The sequence below is a fragment of the Chrysochloris asiatica genome, unplaced genomic scaffold, assembly GCF_000296735.1.
Source record: "Chrysochloris asiatica unplaced genomic scaffold, ChrAsi1.0 scaffold00219, whole genome shotgun sequence".
NCBI lineage: Eukaryota > Metazoa > Chordata > Mammalia > Afrosoricida > Chrysochloridae > Chrysochloris > Chrysochloris asiatica.
Genome location: NW_006408737.1, coordinates 3,485,927 through 3,502,546, shown reverse-complemented (window position 1 = coordinate 3,502,546; position 16,620 = coordinate 3,485,927). Strand labels below are relative to the sequence as shown.

The window sequence follows — 16,620 nt, the reverse complement described above, 5'->3', positions numbered from 1 at the left end:
TCATTACTTGGTGTTATTGCTGTTAGGTGCCATCAAGTTGGTACCGACTCATAGCGACCCTATGCACAATAGAACAAAACACTGCCCAGTCCTGGGCAGACCTCATAGTTGTTGCCAGGCTTGGGCCCTTTGATGCTGCCACTTGGCCAGTCCTCCTCTTTTTCTCTGACCCTCCTCCTCACCAGACATGATATCCTTCTCCAGGGAGTGGTCCCTCCAGACAATATGTCCAAAGTATGAGAGACAAAGGAGCATTCTGGCTGCAATTCTTCCAACACAGATCTGTTGGTTCTTTTGGCAGCCCATGGCACTTTCAATATTCTCCTCCAACATCATAACTCAAAAGCATCAATTCGTCTACGGTCTTCCTTATTCACTGTCCAGCTTTCATATGCATATGAGGTTATTGAAAATACCACGGCTTGGGTCAGGCACACCTTAGTCATCAAGCTGACATCTTTGCTCTTCAACACTTTAAAAAGGTCTTGTGCAGCAGATTTGCCTAATGCAATACATCGTTTGATTTCTTGACTGCTGCTTCCATAAGTGTTGATAGTTGATCCAAGAAGAATGAAGTCGACAACTCTGACCTTTTCTACGTTGATAAGAATGTTGTTTATTGGTCCAGCGGTGAGGATTTGGTTTTCTTCACATTGAGATGCAATCGATACTGAAGGCTGTGCTCTTTGATCTTCATCAGTAAATACTTTAAGTCCTCATCACTTTCCACAAACAAGGTTGTATCATCTGCATATCACAGGTTGTTAATGAGTCTTACCCAAACCTGGTGCCACGTTTTTCTTCATATACCCCAGCTTCTTTGATTATTTGCTCAGCATACAGGTTGAATAAGTATGGTGAACGAATACAACCCTGTTGCACATCTTTCTTAATTTTAAATCATTCAGTGTTCCCATGTCTTTTCGAACAACTGCCTCTTGGTCCAGGTAGAGATTCCTCATGAGTATAATTAAGTGTTCTGGAATACTCATACTTCGCAATTTTGTCCATAGCTTGTCATGATCCACACAATTGAAAGCTTTTGCATAGTCAATAAAGCACAGGTAAACATCTTCCTGATATTCTCTGCCTTCAGCCAAGACCCATCAGACATCGGCAATGATATTCCTCGTTCCACAGCGTCTTCTTAATCACATTTGAACCTCTGGAAGTTCTCTGTCAATGTATGATTGCACCCATTTCTGTATTACCTTTAGCAAAACCTTACTAGCATGGGATTTCAAAGAGATTGCCTGATAATTTCCGCATTCCTTTGGGTCACCTCTCTTTGGAATGGGTACAAATATGGATCTCTTCCAATCAGTCAGCCAGATAGTTGTCTTCCAAATTTCTTGGCAGAGATGAATGAATGCCTCCTGTGCTGCCTCACTTTCTTGAAAGATTTCAATTTTTATTCCATCAATTTCTGGTGCCTTGTTCTTAGCCAATTCCTTCAATGCACCTAGGATTTCTTCCTTCATTGTCATTGGCTCTTGCTCATATGCTACCTCTTGAAACAGTTGAACATCAATCATTTCCTTTTGGAACAGTGACTCTGTGTATTCCTTCTATCTTCTTTTTAAGCTTTCTGCATCATTCAGTAATTTGCCCAAAGAATCCTTCAATAATGAAAGTTGAGGCTTTAATTTTTTCTTCAGTTCTCCCAGCTTGAGAAATGCTGAGCGTGTTCTTCCCTTTTGTTTTTCTGACTCCAGATCTTTGCACATTTCGTTGTAATATTTGACTTTGTCCTCTCAAGGTGATCTTTGAAACTTTCTGTTCAGCTCTTGTACCTCCTCATTTCTTTCATTTGCTTTAGCATCTCTACACTGGAAAGCAAGTTTCAGTATCTCTTCTGACATCCATTTTGATCTTTTCCTTCTTTACTTACATTAATCAAGAATGAATAATAGTTTGAGAATATTATTCAAATTTTCACACCAGTAACTAAAATCAGTGATGACAAAATGGAAGAATTTTCCAACTTCTTCAGTGTGAAATTTATCAAATATGTAAGGTGTATTGATAATTACTGATGATTGGAATGTGAAGGCAGGAAACCAGTAGGAAGGATCAGTAGGTGGAAAATATGGTCTTGGTGATAGAAACTATACTGGAGATCACATGATAGAATTTTGCAATACTAGTGGGTTATTCATTGCCAATACTGTTTTTGTTTTTTTTTTCAATTGAGTTTTATAATGTCTTCTTAACTTGGAGTCCTGGTGAGGTGTTGCAAGATAAGCACTGGCCTGCTAACCGCAAGGTCCGTGGTTAAACTCAATCAGGTACTATTCAGAAACCCTGTCTATACAGGGTTTTGCTATGAGTAGGAACCGACTTGATGGCACTTAACAACATTCTTAACTTTAAAAGAAGCTGAATTAATTGTTTCTGATAGTCAATGGCCCTGAATAAAAAAGAAGTTACCCATCCCTGACTTAAGAAATTTCATAAAATAAAATGATTCCCTAACATTTTCACTGTGCTATGCTCAAAGTAACAGGAACTCTGATGGCACCGTGGTTAAGCACTCAGCTGCTAACTGAAAGGTTGGTAATTTGAACCCACCACCTGCTCCACAGGAGAAAGATGTGACTGTCTGCTTCTGTAAAGATTTACATCCTTAGAAACCCTATGGGGCAGGCCTACTCTATTCTATAGGATTGCTATGCATCAGAATTGACAGCAATGGGTTGGGTTTGGTTTTCACTTATGTATCTATTGTTGCCCAACCTACTCTTGGGTAAGTAACTGTTTTAGATAACAAAGTTTGCCAGATAACAAACTCTGTCCTAATTTAAACCTAATAATAACGGGTGAGTGAGGATGTGTTCCTTTTTTTAACGAAACACATCACTCTTGTATTCATAATCAGTGCATGCTGAACATAATTGAGTTTTCTTGGTGACTCAGAGTCATGAATGTGGACATCAGTGACATGCCCTTCAGTCATGATCTTAGAAGAGTCACAGCCTTAAATTCTTGCCTCGGCTTTTCATGATTATTCTGTGTCCTCCCTTACTGTTGGCTGTCAAACAGTAACAACAAAAACGGCAACCCTAATGATGCTCCAAGCATTGTGCTAAGCATTTTATGTGCATGAACTCACTGAATTTTCACACCATAGGTCCTATTCATATCTTCATTTTGTGAACCAGGAAACTGAGGATCAGGGAGGTAAGGGCCTTGGCTGGGGTCACATAGTAGTAGTGATGAACCCAGCTGGTCTAATTCCAAAGCTGGTGCTCCTAATTACAATATATCACTTCTGTGACTCTGCCTACAGAAGCCCCTCTCCCCACTTATAATTCGCTATTTCAAATCCGCCACCAGAAAAAACAACAAGACAGTTAAGCTTATTAGAAGTCTGTATAAAGTAAGGGTAAGCATGAGATGGGATGACAAGTTTGGGGAGTATGCCTACAGGGCACAGAGCGTGGTTTTGTTGTGATGGAATGTTCTAATACTTACTGTGGTGATGGCTGCACAAGTCTGTAGATGAAACAACAGCCACTGAACTAGACACCAGTGAATTACATGGTATATAAACTATAGCTCAATAAAACTAGTTTCTTAAGAAAGAATAAACAAGGGAGTCCAAGGAGCCTAATGTACATTTTGGTTGCTCCAAACTTTTTCTTGTCATCAATGCCAGCTAAGTCCTATTTATATACATTTGTAGAGTTGGGTGAACACTGGCTAGGTGAGATTCAAAGTTAAAATAACAATAAGATAGCATCTGGGCACTCCCAGGGTTTTCCTATTTCCTTGTCTTTGCCACCTAATTTTGATTCTTAGATTCAGTCTTGGCCATACATAGTCCACACCTCCCTCTTACTTTGACCCCACCCTGGAATCCCAGTGGAGACTCGTCCACCGACCTCCTGATGTTGTCTGGCCTGTAGAGAGAATGCTTCTCTGAACAACTTTTAGCACTGACCCCTGGAGCCGGTCTCTGATCTTGGAAAGGCTCTGTCTGAGCCTAGTGTAGCTCTTAAAGCTGCTGTGATCCTAGACAATGCACCAAGATTTTAGGTGCTTATTTTCCTTCCTCACAGCCCAAGGGTTTCATTCTTTTTGTAAAAATCTGTTTGATTCCCATGGGCCTAGCTTGTGCCTTAACATCAGATTTAAAGTATTTTCAAAGAAAAAGAAAATTACTGCAAAGTAAAGCCTTCTCCACTTGCCAGGAATATTCAGGCTTAGAGGAGTCAGGCAAGGGAAGGTTTTTGCCAAACTGGAAGCTCCATCTCATGTTAGTTTGACACCCAAATCTACAGACTCTGAGCACAGGCTGCCCTGCTTTCAGGCCCACCAGCCCCTTTCATGTAGCATCTGTGGTAACTGCTCACCAACAGCAGCTAAGTCCTGGGCTGGACTCTGCAGGCACACAGAGACCTAGACACAGTCCTCAAAGGGCTTACAGTCAGAAGGATTGCTGGATACAAACCAAGACCACTACAATCTAGTAAGGAGGTATGAAACAGGGAACATCATTTGGATTAAGAGTGAGAGAGTTTCCGTTTGCTGTTAATACTGATAGATACTGATAAGACTCTTCTTGCAGATGTCAGGTCCAATGTCACTCTCTAATGGAAAATGACTTCCGAGACCTATTGTTCCTGGCAATAAAAAAATACCAGGACTCCTCTGTTCTCATTAAAAGGGGCTACAATGCTCAATTCACAGCACACAGAAGGTTCTACAGACCATTCAGTCCATAAAATCAGCCCTTCTACTAAGTTGGTGTAGTGTGGACAAGGGTCTTCATGGACAGGCATGTTCCTCTGTCCTCTCCAGGGAAGACTGTGCTGCTGGGCCTGCCCACACCTCCAGCTTTAAATCATGGCAGCTTTCTCTTGAGGTTCTCTGCCCCAGATGACTCTGTGTCTGTAAGACTCTCACCCAACTCTTCACATCTTCAGCTAAAATGTCACATCCTGCGAGAGACCATCTCTAACTCCCCAACTGAGGATGCTCCCACCCCCTCATTTTTTTCTCTCTCCCCACCTCCTTAATAATCTTCTTCATACCACTTGTGCTGGGCCTGTTTGCCCACCGGTCCATTCCTCCCTTGTGTTTCCTAGGTGCAGGTCAGCTAACTGACTTCTGACTGGTTTGGGCCAATGGGAGGTACTAGAATACACAGGAAGAGTAAAGCCGGGGTATCCTCCACCTCCATCTCTGCCTTGAGAAGCATCCTTCAAATGCTGTCTCTCTCCCGTAGCCCCAATGCCAATCAGGCAGCCCCACCACCAGTCTGCTTCCCTAGGGTGGCACCACTCTGGGCTCCACCAACTCCACCTCTCACAATCGTCTCTCTAGCCCAGGTGTGGAAGCTGCTTCCTACTGGGTCCAATCTCTGGGTTGCCTCTCTCCCCTGTTTGACTTCTTAGTTCTCCACCATCTGTGTAACCAGTTCCTCACATTAAAATCCTGTTTTCAGTACTCAAGCGGTTCTGGATTTCTGGTTAGAATTTGTCATTTAATTAATTTATCCAATTACTTAATTATTGTCTAGTTCACTGTAAGCTCCACAGGCAGGAACTATATCTGTCTTGTTCACAGTTGCATACCCAGTGCCTAGCACAGACACTGGCAGGCAGTAAGCTAAGGAAAATACTTATCCCATGATGAATGAAAAAAGTAACATTGGTATGTCCCAAGAAATGCCCACATTTCCAAAAAGGAAACTGAAATGTGCTTTAAAAATGGTATTTATTTGTGCACATGATCTATTATGAAAGTAGCAATAGAGAGAAGGTGGTTTTTGAGCTTTTCAATCAGAGGCACAGAGATCGCCTTCAAGAAAGAAGTGGTGAATTAAATGGTCTTGGTTAAGATAGAAACACAGATCTGAGAGCCTGCTCAGCATCCTCCACTCCCAGGGACAGGCCAGTTCCTATGAGGCACCTCCTTTCAGGGCAGGCACCCATAGCTGGCCTGGGTTTGTATAACTTTGTGCCCCCAAAAAGCTGAGTCATGGGAACAAACCTTTTGGCGGTCTCAATAGACTTCTGCTCTGCGAGCTCCTTCTGCAGCTCTCTTTCTTTGGCTTCTTTCTGCCCAATGGGGCAGTCCTCAGGGACAGTGAAGAGCGACAGGGCATCTTTGCTGTCCTCTTCTCGGAGCACTTTAGCAAATACCCTCTCCGCCAAGAGCCGGACTTGCTCGTCCACTTCAGAGATGTTCAGCTTGGGGAATTGGCGCGGCATCTCAGCTAGCAAAGAGAGAGCAGGCATTAACTTAAAGCGCTGATGGGATGACCTGAGTCACCAGTACTGGGAGGAGAAGAGCTGGCTTCCCTAGCAACACCCCCTCCCCACCCCCTCGTCCCTGGGGGTCAGCTGCCAGGTCAGAAATTTCCCAGACCAAACTCAGCATGCCAGTTTCAATATTTGCTCAATAAGCATGAGATGTGAAGCATGTAGAGCCACTGACATGTCACCAGAAAGCAAATGCCCAGAAGTCTGAGGGAGCTGTCCAATTAAGTATGCTTCCATTCCCCAAATGCAAGAAATCTGCAGCAAGCAAGCAGCCCACAAGGTCGACGTTTGAAACCCACCAGCTGCTCCCAGAGAAAGATGAGGCTGTCTGCCCTGGTAAAGATTTAGAGCCTCAGAAACTCTCATTATGAGTCAGAACTGACTCAATGACAGTGGGAAGGTCCCACAAGATTACAGAGCCATGGAGAATCCAATTTGTTACAAAAATAATGTCAGTCACTGAAAAGACGGAATCTGCACTCATAGTACCACAAGACACAACAAATAAAATAAGGAACAGGGAATACCCTTCATCTTCCACAGTCTGGCAGAAAATACACTTCCACAAAGAGCCTCTCCCTTACCCACCTCACTGCATCCTCGCTCCTTACTCTCAGTGGTGCTGGTGGTGGTGTGCTGTGGAGTCGGTTCTGATTCACAGAGACCCTGTATAGGGCTTCTAAGCCTCATCTTTCTACCAAAGAGCGGCTGGTAAATTTGAACTGCTGACCTTCAGGTTAACAGCCCAACTTGTAATCTTCGATCCTACCCAAGATCCTTTTACTCTCAGGAATAGACCTAAATCACTTGATTTCCTTTTTCTTCCTTCCTTTCTCCCTTTCTTTCTTTCCTTTTTTGACACTTACATAGTATTTATTATGTACACTCTTTGTTGTTGAGTGCTGTCAAGTCAGTTCTGACCCATAGCAACCCTGTATAGGGTTTCCAAGGAGCAGCTGTTGAGCTTGAACCACCGATCTTGCAGTTCAAACCGACTTTGCAGCCTAGCACATTAACCCACAGCACCACACCAGGATTCCATGTACACACTACCAAGTGCTTTATACATATTAATTCAGTTAGCTCTATTAATCCCATTTTACAGATAAGAATATGGATGCAGAGAGAGCCAACTTGCTCTTTTAATGAGTAAGCAGAGCTCTGAGCTGGTCTCAGCCTTTCTCTTCCTGTCCCCATTCCCTCCTCTGGGACTGAACCCAAGCACCTGGTTCCCAGGTCTGTACTCCCCATGGCTACGCTGCTCCGCTTCTGTCTGTTTAGGTGCAAGTACATAGTCTCCCCTCTGTCCTCAGTGTGACCCTTGTGAACGGATAAAAGCTGCACGTGTTCAACAAGCCACCTTCAACAAGACTGGGCTTGGATGAGAAGTTTCCTGTCTACCTACCATCTATCCACCACAGCTTCTTTAAGGTCGGTTTAAAGACAGAAGTGGTTTCGCTGGCCAGACAGACAGAAGACAAAGGTGACACAAAGCCCTCTTGCTCTCTGGCAGAGGAGAAGAAGCCACCACAGGGAGGGACTCCTAGAACAATCTTGGGACAGTCATTCTCTGGGTTTCAAAATGTTCTCATCTGTGAGATAAAAGGATTGGACAAAGTGGTCTCTAAGGTCCTCTCCGTTCTAACCGCCATAATTCTAGGTGCCAAAGGGGTTTCCGGTGCCTGGGGAGACTGCTGTTCTGGTCTCCTTTGTTGCATGTGGGTCTAATTCATGACACAGGAAGGAGGAAACAGGCTAGTAATGGTAGTCAAAGTTTGAGCTGTGGTCCCTTCACTGTGAAACCAGTTTCCTCCTTCCCTCCACACAGGGATATATGGCTGTCCTGGGCCTTGCTCACACGAGTGGGAGGGAGCAGTGAGGAAACAGGCCTCTCAGTAAGCAACTATAAAGGTCTATGGCTGCAGGCACCAAGCCAGCAAAAGCCTGGCCCCAGAAAGAGCCTGGAGGAGTAGAGTGACTGATAGCAGAGAGAAGGGGAAGCTGGAAGCCACTGAGCACAGGCTAGGAGAAGAAGGTGACAGAGAACAGCACAAAGAACTAGAAACACAGGAAGTACTGTCGAGTCAAAACAAAGCTGGACCCCAGCCCCCCAACTCTAAGCCCATGGGTTAAGAGCATCATTCTAAAAACTCACATCACATCAGAAGTAGATACCAAAAGGCAGAAAATGCCATAAAGATCCACACCATTTGATCAAGTCTCCTAACTTCCAAAAATGTTTTTTAAGAAAAGAATCCAACGGGAGAAAAGCACAGAGATGTTTATTCAAGCTCTTTATAGCTTTAAAGTGTCCAAAATAGAGCATACTCATTTGAGAAGAAAAAAAAAAGCAACCAAAATTATAATTCCAAGGGCAATGCAATTACATAGAAAACATTTTATGAAATAACAGTACAAGAAAAAAATATATATTATACAAAACTGAATCCATTATTTGATTGCAAGTGCTACCAATGCATCAAAAATGCATCTGTTTATGGACAAGGGCTGCAAGAGACGCACACAAAGCGGACAGATGGTAGGACTGTCTGTGTGTGAGGAGGTGTCTTATTTTCATAATTAACACTATTACAGTATCATTTTTTATAAACGCAAAGGAGATTAAAAATGAACAGGTTAAGACTTGATAGAAAGAGAAGACAGAAAACAAATTGAACTGCTTATCCTAGCAGTTTTGGGCAGTTCCTCCCCTCTCCCATTTACCCCACACCACAGAGAAGCCATCCCAGCGGAATTACACCACTTAGGCCCATCTCTACATTTGCTCCCATCCTGCATTGTTGTTAAGTACCATCGAGTCACTTCCAACTCATAGCAACCCTGTAGACGGTTTCTGAGGAGCAGTTGGTGGGTTTGAACTGCTGATCCTGTGGTTGGCAGTCCAGTGCTGATCCTACAACGTCACACCAGGAGTCCTGGATAGAAGCCGATTAGCTCACTGCCACTCATTCTACTCCACAAACACAGGCCTGACCAGATGCACCTCACCAAGTTCCCCTCAGAAATGGGCATTGAGGGGATCCTTTATGTCTAAGGGAGTCCTGGGTGGTACACGTGGTTAACAAGTCCAGTGATTAACCAAAAGTTCAAGGTTCAAGTTCATTCAGAGGCAGCGCAGAAGGAAATCCTGGCGATCTACTTTCAAAAACTCAGCCAATGAAAACCCTACGAGTACACTCTGACACAAAAGGATGGGGGGCACCATGAGTCAGAGTTGACTTGACAGCAACTGGTTTGGGGTTTTTATCATTATTATTATTATTATTTCTGTGGGTTGTTATGCCAAATTCTGCCATGGTTCTGCCATGAAACATTTTTCGTTTGCTCAAGTCAACTAAACATACTTTTCAAAGTGTATCTTTCATATACTTCATAGCTTAAATCAGCCTTTCCCAAACTGGCCCCAGATTAAAAACCCAAACCCATTGTTGCTGAGTCAATTCCAATTCTTAGTGACCCTATAGGGCAGAGTAGAACTGCCCTAGAGGCTTTCCAAGGCTGTAATCCTTTACGGGACCACACTGCCACACCTTTCTCCAGTGGAGTTCAAACCGCCAACTTTCCAGTCAGCAGTTAAGCACTTTACCACTGTGCTACCAGGGCTCTCTAATCAGGTGCCAGGACAAGTCAATACCTGTTTCCAGGAAAACAGATCCTGTGGTCAATTCACTGGGGAGATACTACATTCCACAGCTCCTAACTCTTGAGATCCGCTGCCGAGCACTAACTCCAAGATCCACCAAAACACAGTAGCTCATTAAAGACTCGAAAATCATAGGAAAGCATTCCCCACTTTTTTCACACAACCTATATGAATCTCCTAGTATCTGTTTCTTCAATAACCAGTGGAGAATCCATTCCATACGTTAGTATGGATCAAGTAACCCCACTTAGGTTGCTGAGCAAAGTAGGCCTCGTGAACCCACTGCACATCTGCTGCCTTCGGGACATCCTTGGCAACAGCTCCCACTCCTCAGTCCTTCCCATTCAGAACTTGTTTCCTCTCTCACACCTACAGACACCAGCAAGGCTGGGAGTGCTGAGGAAAGTTCACTCAACAAGCACTCAGCAGAGCTTCAACTCCAGCCGCCTGTTCATGTCTGGCTTGCCACTGTTTGTCAGTTGAGCCAGGAGGCTTAACTGTGAATTCACTGACATTGGTCAACTAGTGACACAGTTTATCTCATTGTTACAAAGGACACCCTCCATTCAGCTTGAAAAACTGCCCCAGAGTTACAAAGCTCTAAAAACACTACGAATTTCAATAGACAGTAACTTTTCCTAACATCACAGACCTTCCAGAAAGGACGCACAGTGCCCCTGAAGTCCCCTCCATAAACCTGTCTTTCCAGGTTCCCATCATCAGAATCCACAACACAGACCTGAGCCTAATTCTGTAGTCTCCATGACTGATCCCGAGAATGCCACACAGGCGATACACTAGGAGCCCAGGTACTGTGTGTTGCCGGGTAGGCAGCTGAGCTGAGTCAGTGTCTAAGTGCAGTGAGCTGAGTCCTATCTGTACTGCTGAGGTGGGAGGTCTCTGTTTTGCATATCTGTGAGCAGCAGTGAGCAAGAGCAGGAAAAGTCTAGGCTGGAAATTCTTCTGTGAGTATGAAATGCAAGTGGAAAATTTCCAAGAGTCCTAAAGGCCCCAGGTAATGCCAGTTATCCACAGTGAAAGGGCTGTTGTATCCTGAAGGCAGTGTTCACAGGCTTCAGCAAAAAAGAAAAAGAAAAAGAAAGAAACTAAAGCTGCTGCTGCCCCCAACAAAATAGTGATTCAACCAACTGCTCTGACCGACCACAGACGATAACCTCCAACGTCCAAACGCCTCCTGAAAGCGGAGTAGCAACATGCGATAGCACCACCTTGCTTACATCCATTTGGAACCCTACTGCAGGCCCAGCCTGGTAACTGGTTCACTTTACCCAGAGTTTTTATGATATACCCTGCCTTGCCCCTCTCCCCTCACAGAAGAACCCCCCAAAGCAACTCTCCTGCCAAAGTACCCCAAGACTAGGCAGAGCTCTAAGCCTGGTTGGCAATATGAGCCCATCTCTTTCTCCTGAAAAGAAAACAGGATCATGAAGTGTCCCTTCCTTCCCCAGGAGATGGAAGACCATGGTGCAGAGGCAGACAGCAGCAGGGCCGGCAAGGATGGAAAAATCCAGTGCCCTAATCCCTCTCCTTCCTTTCTTCCCTGAAAGACAGATGACAAGTAACTGGGCAACCTGACAAAGTCCCCCCAAAGCTCCCCCCACCAGACCCTCCTGAGCCCACCCCCTTGCTCCCTCCTCTTCTCACTGCCATTCATGACTCCCACGTGGGCCTCCGCTGCTGAGCTGCCTTCTGAGCTCTGTCAATGGGTGCTCTCCCTGAGGAAGGTGGAGCCCGGATCAAGTGACCCACAGAATCAATTCTCTGAAACCAAGCAGGCTGGATTAAAACAGCGTCACAGGGCACAAAGTGCTGGTTTTCACCTGCCCTTTAGGAAAGGCCAGTCCTGTATGAGAAGGCTCAGGGCTGACACACAGCCCTCCCAGTGACTTAGACAAACAGTGTGGGTCTGGGAAAGAACCGTGAGCAACATGGCTATTTCTGTGGTCTGTTGAAATCCTGGAAGAATGGGTTAGTTGTTTACCAGGAGGCCAGCTCTAACCCTGACTTGGACCTGAGTCACCTCTCCCTGTCCAGTCGTGAGGTTTATGCTTTCCTGAGCTCACATCATAATTCCTGTGAGCAAAAAGAACATGATTACAGACTTCACACATGATCCTCAGGTTTCTGCTGGGCCTTAGCGATGACGCCCACCTGTCCTCACAGCTGTTTCATAAACAATGTAATCAGCAGGCTACAAGCAATGTAGAAGAAGGGGAGTATTTGTTCATTAAATAATTAAACAGCATACAGAAAGAAAGAAATCCAAGCCATCAGTACTGTTCTGCCAGATGGAGGAGGGGCAAATGATCCCTTCTGTAGAAGTATTGGTTTGTTTGTTTGTTTGGTGGGGGAGGGGGGATACATAAGAGTATCCTAGCCCATGGATGTGAAAACACAGTGGGCCCAACACATTCAGAGATTTTAATTCTGCACCTTTAACCAGACCCTGAATCACCTTAGTCTAAACAAGCATTTCCCAAAGTGAAGGTCTGTAGAACAGAACAGGTTTGGAAAATACCACAAACCATAGTCCCCTATAAGGATTCGAATACAAATTGCTTAACATCCTTTAATCCGATACACTTATTTGACTCTGCAATAACACCCATACAAAAAATTAATAAATAAATAAAAATACCCAACCACTTTTTAATATATTATCCTGGAGGAGCTCTGGCAGTGCAGTAGTTACACATCAGGCTGCTAACCTCAAGGTCGGCAGTTCGAAACTACCAGCCATTCCATGGGAGAAAGATGAGGCTTTCTGCTCCCATAAAGATTTACAGCCTCAGAAACCCTGTGAGTCAGAACAGACTCCATGGTACTAACAACAACAACACTTTACAACAACTTCCACTTTTAGTTTTTGTTTCTCAATCTTGCAAAAGCTGCCTTTCCCAAAGCTCATTAAGATTTCTATCTTCATGGCCAAGGTCTCAGCTATGGGTACAAGCAGAGACGGGCAACAGCCCCACTAAGATGGCACAAGTTGACTCAATGAGCAAAGGTCTGGCTGAACTCAAAGGGATGGAAGACCTTCTAGAACAACGACAGCTCTGTCCCTGGAGGTCATGCTTTGCTCAGGACTTCACAATTCCACCTTTAAGTCTAACATATCACTGCTCCTCCTTATGCCCTAGAAGTCTCCTTGGCCAGAGAAGCAGCATCCCAAGCTCAAAACCTTATTTCCTTTTAAATGGGGCTGTTGCTTGTCTCTGCCTGTACCTATAGCTGGGGTCTTTGCCATGAAGACAGAAATGTTAACGAGCTCCAGGAAAGACAGCTTTCTCAAGATTGGGAAGCGAAGGCTAAAAGTGGAAGTTGTTTAAAAGTGTACACCATAGGCTAATAAGGCCCAGGGCCTGTATCTCACTGATAAGCCTGCCAAGGAGACCAGATACATTCACCTGTATCACTTGTGTCCCTTACAAACCCCAAAATTCAGGGAAAACTAGAATCATGTTATATCCCAACAAGAAATATATCAGTGCCCCTTCCCTCCCAAAAAAGGGGTAGCAGGGGTTTGCTATGTACCATGGAGTCGGTTCCGATTCAGAGCGACCCTGTACAGGGTTTCCAAGGCTGTAAATCTTTATGGGAGCAGAAAGCCTCATCTTTCTCCCGCGGAACATCTGGTAGTTTCGAACTGCTAACTGTGAGGTTAGCAGCCCCACTCGTAACCACTACACTACCAGAGCTCCTTGAGGCTTGCCTACAGGTATCTGTTTTTCTTCTTGTTTCTGAAGTGGACATGATTAACAGAGTTGGGCAATGGAGTTTCATCTGCTAAATATTCAGCACTATGACAGACTTTACCTGTCACATTCATCCCCATGCCTGGGGTATGATAGGCATGCTATAATTATTTGTTGAATAGACAAATGCCTAAAATATATGAATGAGTCAAGTTGATGAATGTACCTATGGCAATTTCAAGAGTTGGTAAGAGCACTCAAGCCAGGTACCACACTTTGAATCCTGGCTTATTTGCATAGGCCTTAGGCAAGTTACTAACTTCTTGGTTTCTCAGAATTAATCCCTATAAAATGGGTTGTCTGTCAATTAAACTTTAAGGTTAGTATGTAAAGTGATTAAAATGGTACTTAGCACATAGTATGTGCTTCAGAAGTAGTATCAACATCACTGTGGTCATTGTTGTCATTATCATGATAAAAGGTACAAGAAAAGGAATGAGCATAAAATTTCATCAAGACATTGAATCCTTTCATTTGACATTATTTATTGAGTTCCTTTATGTGCCAGAGCCTCTTGTGAGCATCTCCTGTACCTGGGTACAGGAACAAGGAAAACATTTTTCAGTGTAGCCTCCTCTTGGTAACCATGTTTCTTGGTAACAGTACATGGTCAAGACTCCAACCATGAGTCCATTCTCCTGTGCTCTTATCTTTTGTAACCCAAAAGCCCATCGTGTTCTGCCCTAGATACGTAGCCAATGCCCCGAGGAACAAGGAGGCTCATATACTTGGTGGAAGAACCAGGAAGGCCAATAAGAAACTTTCGGGAAGAAAAGGTAGCTCTCTCCTTGCTTAACCCTAAGGATACAGTTTATCTGCTCATGGCATTTTCAAGATGTGGGAAATGACTTAGTGGTCTTCTGGAGAGTGATTCAGCAACAATAATAATATAAGAAAAACAGGCCTCATCTCCCAAAGAACTCCTTGACCTCTGAGAATCTCTCATCTCTTATCTAGGAGCTAAGTTTGACAGGTAAGAACTGACTCTAGCTAGAGACAGGGTTGACAAAGTCAAAGAGTATCCCAGCAATCTAGCCAGCTAGCACCATTATTCTTAGAGAAGGCAACCCGTACCATCATCTTCAGAGCAAGCCAGGTCCCTCAGAGTTGTAACTAGAGATGCAGCCAGGCCAGGTCAACTATCCCAGACCTGCTGTCAACACTCTGAGAGGTGAGAGTTGACCTGGCTCAATGGTATGGCTACCATTCAACACTGACACTTCATCAGCAGGGGAGGAATTTCTCCTCTGAGGGTTCCAGCTGCAGCCAGCTCCCCTACCCCCCACCCCCCAAGACAGCCAAATGGTGACCATATCTAAGGGGGCAGCCAACAAGAACTCAGGACCATGCTACAGTTCCTCCAGTGCTCCAGCGTTCACACAGCCTTTTTGCTAATTTTCCACCACCAAGTTTCCAGCTACATAGAAGGACCTACAGTTTGGGGAAACGATATTCTTATTAGCAAGACTCTCCTATTCCAGGGCCTCTCAACGCTCACCGGGAAGCCTCTGCCAGTCAAAACAGCCATTAGTAGCTCCAGGGGCAAAGCAGCTACCAGAAGGTGAAGGGCAGAAAGCAGACTACCAGAGCTCAAGGCAGTAGTCCTCTGGTCCAACGTACCAAAGAGGTGAGAATGAAGGCCTCAAACGACCCCAGCGTCTCCTCATCCTGTCCAACCCTTTGCCTCCAGGAAGAAGTCCTCAGTCGTTAGCATCAAGTCAGGTCTCAAACCCTAAAAACTAGCCCAGTCGCTTACATGGCACAAGGTCCCCGGGAGTCCCTTCAGTTTTCTAAACCTGGTGTCTCCAATCCAAGCCTCCTGGGAGCTAGGATGCGGCCGGCTCTTCTGAAACCGCCGGAGTCCAGACAACCGCAGAGGCAAGGGCACGGACACCAGTGAGAGATGAACCCGGCGTTGGTGCAGTCGCCTGTAAAAGCTGGGTAGCCGGACACGGAGGTTCGGACCCCGGGACACTCCCCTCGCCGGCCCGGAGCCAGGGGAACTCGGACTCAATGTCAGCAGCGCAGCATCCCGCGCACTCACCGGGTTCGGAAGACAGGGCCATGCCGTGGGCCTGAAGTGGGTGGCCGAAGGGCTGGAGCGCAGGTGGCGACGCAGGGTAGGGCGCACAGCAAGTGCCTCAACCAGGTTCCTGGGCACTGAGGCCAGACTGGCCGAGCTCCCGGTCCACGCTAGGCAGTAGACCGCAGCTACCCGCTACAGGGGCGGGCACTGGGCGCTCTGAGGGCGTAGCGCTCGATCCGGGGCCCACTCCAGAGGTAGGAAAGAGGGCCGCCTCAGCAGGGAAGAAGACTGCCAGCCGCGCGCCGCCCCAACCCAGGAGAAGAAGAAAGGGGCGCGGGCCGCCACCGCACAGTTCTGCCCTTCCCGCCTCCCGCCAACCAGGCCTGCTCGCCGCTACCTGAAGTGCCCAGGCCGGGCTGCCAACAGGAAACTTGCGAGCGCCAGGAGCTCGGTGGCCGCCTGCCCCTCGGCCGGAAGCCGCTCGCGCCCGCGCCCGCGCCCGCGCCTGCCGCCGCCAAGCCTCCGCTGTGCCCGCGCCGAAGCCCGGGTCGGATGCCAGCCAGGCTCCCCGATCCCGGCCTTCACGGCCACCGCCGAGCTCCGAGTCAGCGCCCCACAGGGTTCGAGATTCCGGGACCGCTCCCCAGCCAGGACTAGCCCACCAGAAGATTTGGGGATGGGAAGGGCGGACGTTGGCCCTCTAACAGGTGACTTACTTTCTGTAGCTAAACCGACCACCGAGCACACCAAGCATAGGTTTTCTCCTAGACGTCCGTCTGGTCACTTCCCAACATGCGCACGCGTGCACGCATAAACACAAACATTCCCTTTCCACCACTCAGCTTCCACACCCGCCCCTCAAAGTCCGGAATGACCTCCTAGTTG

The 16,620-nt window shown here is 46.1% G+C and overlaps 1 protein-coding gene across 1 annotated transcript in view; it reads right to left on the bottom strand.

Moving 5' to 3' along the window:
* AMPD3 (adenosine monophosphate deaminase 3) overlaps positions 1-15,775 on the bottom strand; it is a 47,301-nt gene extending 31,526 nt beyond the window's left edge. Inside the window, exons 1-2 of the mRNA XM_006873005.1 lie at positions 15,754-15,775; positions 5,998-6,223 (exon numbers count right to left, since the gene is read on the bottom strand). Of these exons, the coding sequence (XP_006873067.1) occupies positions 5,998-6,223; positions 15,754-15,775 (248 nt within the window). The remainder of the gene's footprint in view (positions 1-5,997; positions 6,224-15,753) is intronic.
* Between the last annotated feature and the right edge of the window lie 845 nt (positions 15,776-16,620).